The sequence below is a fragment of the Microtus oregoni genome, unplaced genomic scaffold (genome assembly GCF_018167655.1).
Source record: "Microtus oregoni isolate MIOR12 unplaced genomic scaffold, Mior012 000020F_ref0000438, whole genome shotgun sequence".
NCBI classification, from domain to species: domain Eukaryota; kingdom Metazoa; phylum Chordata; class Mammalia; order Rodentia; family Cricetidae; genus Microtus; species Microtus oregoni.
In genome coordinates, this window is record NW_024543079.1 from 12036799 (window position 1) to 12042798 (window position 6000).

A 6000-nucleotide genomic window follows, 5' to 3' on the forward strand; every position below is an offset into this window, starting at 1 on the left:
AAGCACTTTCACTTCCATAAGCTCATCTGGTCCTCGAGATTCCCACAGGATACCCACCGGTTCCCTTTCCCATTGGATCTTGATGCTGGTCTTGGTGGTCGTAAAGGAGGAAGAGCAGACGGAAGCTGGCCTCATGGCAATAGAGCATTGGCTCAGAGTCATACGTGCCTTGGCTCTTGTAAAACGGGATAGCCTGAGAATTACATATGCCTCTGGGCAGTTGTAGCATTGAACTTGGGTGGCTCTAATGATTTATTTTTTTAGAGTCATGTAACCAGTGAAGGGGCGGGCCATCATTTATGATCTCATCTACAGTTTGTTGGAAAAAAAACAAGAGGACTTCCCTGGAAGCAAGCAGAAACTTTTACTAAAACTTTCTGATTTAGCCAGGTTCTGCCAGCAGTCATGGCGCACACTGAGACAGTAAAGGCCACAAAGAGAGACCCTGTCTTGAAAAAACAAAAAATGTAAAATGCTTTGGGATTTAACATGTAACTGGTTCAATAAAGACTTTTGAAAAGTTATAAAAAAAAAAAAGATTCCCACAGGAGGTTGGGTGTATTTGATTGATTATAAACTAGACTCTAGGCACCACCGTCTTTTCAGATAGGAATGGAGGTAGACCCTGATGAAAGAAACAGAGCTGCAAATACAAGACCAAGATTCTGGTAACAGGTCAGTCACTGCCTTGGCCTGGCAGTCACCCTCTTGGCCAATGACTTCAGTTAAGTCTTGCTGTCAGAGGCCGCTAGTTTGTTTCCCGACTGCCCTGACTCAAAATAATCACACAGAATATATATTATTTGCAATACTGTTTGGCCAGTAGCTTAAGCATTTTTTTAGCTAGCTATTACATCCTAAACTAACTCATCTCCATTAATCTGTGTATCGTCACATAGCTGTGGCTTACCAGCAAGGTTCTGGTGTATCTGTCTCCTGCAGGCAGTTACAGGCTTTTCATTGGCTCTGCTTACTCTCTCTATATATATCTTTTCCAACCTGGCTATATTCTGTTAATATAGGAATATATTAATGTTAATATAGGTGGAAAGCAGCTTCTTTATTAACCAATGGCAATAAAACATATTCACAGCATACATCATCTCCCTCATCAAAGTCTGTCTCTCAGATCAGTGTTCTTGTTCAAAACAACTGGGTTGAATGAAGACATCTGCATCACCTTCCAAAACACAAAGGCCTTCTCCTGGTCCACAGAAGTCCTACAAAGGCTGTCATCTGCCTACCTCTCCAGTTTCATCACCTCCTGGTGTCCTGTCCACTCACCAAGTTCTAGCTACATGGCTCTTCTCTCTGCTCACCTAATGGTCCTGGAGCCTGTGCTCATAGCTGCAGCTCCTGCCTTCAACATTCTGCCTTATCAAGACTGGCTCCTTCTCAGCCTTCAGAGCACTTAAGCTGGTTTGCTGGACTCCCTGCCTGACCACTCAGTCTACAGAGGCCCTGAAACAAGTTATTTATGGCAGTGCTGTCCAAGAGAAATAGGAGGAAAGTCACCAAAAAAAACTTTACATGTAAGTTTAAATTTTGAAGTAGGCACAAAATTGAAGTTTAATAACCTATTTTTCTTAATCCAATCTATCAAATGTAATCTACATAAGAATTAAGATATTTCATTTTCATTTGTCCACAACAAAGCTTTGAAACCCAGTGAGTACTTTGCACATAGGAAAGAGCTTGATGCAGGTGGGCCACACTTTCCGTGTCCAATTCTCATGTGCCTAGCTGTCCCCAAACCATGCTCACACTTTCCCTGCAGATTCTGCTCTACTCCCTTCACAACACATGCAGCAATCTGGGTTTCCTGTTTACCTACTCAATTATTCTCTGGTGAGTCCTCCACCATGTTTGCATTTCATACGAAAGTAAAAGCCTTGTCTCGTTTGTCACATCATATGCTCAGTGGACTAAGTACCTTGCATACAGTAAGTGTTCAATAGTATCTGTAGCCAAAGAATGGACCTTTTCTGGCAGAACTGCTCCAGATCTGAGTCAATGGACTGGACTAGCCAACCCCTAACTCCCAAATAAGCACTCATCAGTAACTTGCCTACTACTGTTCTTGTTCCATCATCAATTACACAGTCTTTTTTGGGGGGATGGGGGGAGCAGGATTTACAAGACAGGGTTTCTCTGTGCAGCCCTGGCTATCCTGGAACTCACTCTTGGACCAGCCTGGCCTCAAACTCAAGAGATCCACCAGTCCCTGCCTTCCTAGTGCTGGGATTAAAGGTGTGTGCTGGGATTAAATGTGTGCACTGGGATTAAAGGCATGCACCACCACCATCCTACAATGTCTTAAAGAGACACACACATCTTAAAAGGCTCACATCTCCTGGTTACTTACAAATTCTTTCTCATTATGTCTGGAGTCTCCATCTCTGGGGTCAATCTTTTATATATGGGCTAAGGGATATTTATGGATTCCTTTACTCTGCAACAAACACTGGTCTAACAATTTCACAGTTTCCCAACAGATCATGAGGTAGGTATCATAAAGTATTTTGTTTCGAAGTTACAACAATCAGTTAGCAAGAAAAAAAGAGATTGCAAGCAACCAGGGGCTCTGAATTCAAGCCTTATTTTGGGGGGAGTGGAGTCACTCACTATGTAGCCCTGGCTGGCCTGGAACTCACCGTGATCCCACTTAGGCACTGAGATTAAAGGCGTGCAGCAGCCAGCTCAGGTTCAGCTTGTCATTGCCTACTCCTGACTGCAGAGCTATTGCTAGTAGCTACACTTCTAAAAATCAACACGAACCGGTATGGTTGGCTTAAATTGTATTTTATTTCACCCGTTACGCAAAATAGGATCATTCAATCAATATAACCAATGACCAGGGCTCAAGTAATCAATATAAAAACACTACCTTTTTCGCCCAGCAGTGCTGTCGCACGCCTTTAATCCCAGCACTTCGGAGGCAGAGGCTAGAGGATCTCTGTGAGTTTGAAACCAGCCTAGTCTACAACGTGAGTTTCAGTACAGCTAGGAGTGTTTACGACTGTTACACAGAAAAACCCTGTCTCAAAAAAATAAAAAATAAAAATAAATAAAATAAAAATACTACCCTTTTCAAACTGTCTTTAAAATCCAGTGTGATTTACTTACAGAACTTCCTAACTCAGACTAATTACAGTTCACGGGTTCTAACACGATTGAGACCAGTGAACCAGGCTGGACACAGGGAGCCTCATCAGGCAGCCAAAAGAGGGCAGGAACTTTGGGCTGGGAGCCTGGGCACTTGAGCTTCAATTAATCATGCTTGTAATTGTTGAGCGACCTCAGGCAAGACCTTTCTTCACTCTGGCACACCCACTGACCACGAGTACCCTGAGCAAGGAGGTCAAGAAGTCTCTTGCCGACCCATCCATGCTCCATTTTCCAAACATCTTAACCATTGCGGGAACATGGGCACTGGTTTCTGCGCTTTCAAATGACCTTTCACACACACCCATTTTATAGATTTAAATAAATAAACAAACTGAGGCTCAGCGACGAGGGAAAGACTGTACCCAAAGCCAAAGCCACACCAGCAGCTGGTAGAGAAACTGAAGCTCAACCCCGAGGGGGGAAAGTGTTCTTCCCTACTGCCTCAAGCCCTCTGAATCGGTAGAAACGAGACCAAAGATGAGCGGAAAGGAGCCAGGCTGCCGGGTGGGAAAGGGAAATCAAAGGGCTCAGGCTTGGAAAGGGAAGGAATCGAAAGGGTCCACGAGGGCTTCGGGGAGTGAGTGCAATGACAGGCTAGAACCCCAGGGTAGCATGAGAAGTGTGGGCCAGAGCCAGAGAAGGCGCGATGACGGGACTCTGGCCCTGCGACCCCGGCGGGACGAAGCCTGCCAACTTCACCTACCTGGTAGCTTAGAAGTTCGCCCACGTCCATGGTTCCAGACCCAATCAGCACAGGGTATCCTGGTTACCTCCACTCACTCTCGAACCACGGGCCGCTCAATATCTTTTCCTGCCACGCTGCCGTAAAGTGCCACAGAACCAATAGGATAAAAGAGCGCGAGGCCGGAGCCTGCCACACTGCCGTAAAAGGAAGCGCGACCGTAAAGCGCGCCGCATGTTGACTCCGCGGCTTCCGCCGGGATCCTGAAAGGGCGGGCAAGGGGGCGGGGCGGATACTTAAAGGGTGGGAACCTAAAGCTGTGGCAGTTCTCTAAGAGTAGGGAACAGTGCTGGGCTCCCAGATAAACAGAGGTTTGGAAAGCCATGACGCATAAGATAATCTCATGTGGCTACTGAATTGTGGCTAGTCCTGAGATGTTAGGTGTGAATCAAATGACACTGGATTTTCAAAATTTGCACAAGTTTACTTTCTTTCGTTCTTTCTTTTCTTCTTTCTCTCTTTTTTTTTTTTTTTTAGCTTCCTGGGCCAAGGGGTATATATTATGAAATGAATTTTACTTTCTTCTTACTTGTTAAATAAATGTACTTAGTAAATACACTGAAATTGCATATGTGCATTTTCTCTTGGGTTCCCATTAGGCTTCCACTGAACAGTGTGGGCTCACGAAACGGCACCTGGCCATAGATTATTGTTGGCTGAGAAACTGTTTTCCTCTGAGCTTCTGTGTATTGGTCTACATAAGATCCAATGGCAATCAGATGATCTCCTGTCTACCCAAGTATTATTAAAGTGGCTATTAGGGGGTCTGGAGAGATGGCTCAGCGGTTAGGGCATTTACTCTCCAGAGGACCCTACTTGAGTCCCCAGCACCCATGCTGGACAGCTCACAATGACCTACAGCTCCAGTTCTAAAGGATCTGATGCCTTCTTCTGGCCTCCAAGAACAGCCAGAAGCACACATGCACACACACATACACACATTCTGATAAAAAGAGGTTTCTGGGAAAGAAATTTGCCCGTTACTGAAAGAGTTATGGAGTTTGTCTTCTGGGATTACATGAGACTGCATCAAGAAACCCCATTCAACTGCCCCCAACTGTACAGAACTTGTGATTCCTCCAGCTGCCAAATCCTCTCCTCCTTATCCTCCCGGCTAGCACTTCCTCTGCTGCTCACAGCCTCAGCCTGCCATTTTGAACTTGATGGTTGATGTTTTATTTATGGTAGCCTCACTAATTGGACTGCAGACTCTGAGGGAGGGGGTTGAGTGTGTCATCTTCACCTTCGTATCCTCAAAGCCCGGAATAGAGCATGGTAGAGAAGTTTCACAATGGGCTTTGTAAGTTTTGACAAGGAGAATGGATTTGATGTTATCTACATGGGGAAGCTGTTGAGAGGGTTTAAACAGGGATGCTTTCTGCTTGGGTTTCTGTTTTTAAACAGGGTGGCCTGTGCAAACTGCTTTTAACAGAGTTCATTTACATGTCTTTCCCCTCCCATTTGTACAGGTGTAGACTGACCTCAACTGAAGCAGGACAGAGTAATGGTGAGAGCAAATCCTTTAGGCCATGAAAGAAACTGTGTTCTAGTTTGTGCCTTGCTTCAGTCAGCTTGAATAGACAGCCTTGCAAAAACCCAGAGCTAGTTTTCAGAGACTTTTCCGGCAGATTCGCGTCAGCTTGGAAACACCCATGATAGAGTGTTTGTGTCCTGAAGACCAAGCCATGGGACAAATCATACAAATCACAGCAGTCACTTGTTCTTCCAGAGAGCCAGGTGTTAAACATCTACCAATACACTACTGGCTCTCAGGCTAGCCGATGTTCCGCCACAGCTAGAATGGCCAAGTTACTTCCCATTTCCCCAGATTGCAGTTTCCTCATGTATAACAGAAAAAGTAACTGGTAACATAATCAACAAGTAATTGGTAAGAGCCTACTCAATGCTAGATACAACAATTGACTCTCGGGATGGAGCTCGTGTGTGCTTGTGTTGTATGTGCATGCAAGTGTGGACGGACATAGGCCATGGCTCGTGTGTGGAGGTCAGAGGACACCTCGGGTGTTGATACCTTCTGCTTTGAGACAGTCTCTTTGTCGTTTGCTTCTGTGTAGACAAGGCTAGCTGCT

General features: G+C 45.2%; 1 protein-coding gene and 1 non-coding gene across 2 annotated transcripts in view; one reads left to right on the forward strand and one right to left on the reverse strand.

Annotated features, from left to right (window-relative positions):
- The window catches only part of Ctnnbl1 (catenin beta like 1), a 160256-nt gene extending 156255 nt beyond the window's left edge, over positions 1–4001 (reverse strand). The window contains exon 1 of the mRNA XM_041670402.1: positions 3872–4001. Within this exon, the coding sequence (XP_041526336.1) occupies positions 3872–3901 (30 nt within the window). The 5' untranslated portion in view covers positions 3902–4001. The remainder of the gene's footprint in view (positions 1–3871) is intronic.
- On the forward strand, positions 52–168 carry LOC121460586. The gene has a single exon (XR_005976078.1). It is a non-coding gene; the product is annotated as a small nucleolar RNA SNORA61 (small nucleolar RNA).
- Positions 4002–6000: the final 1999 nt, after the last annotated feature.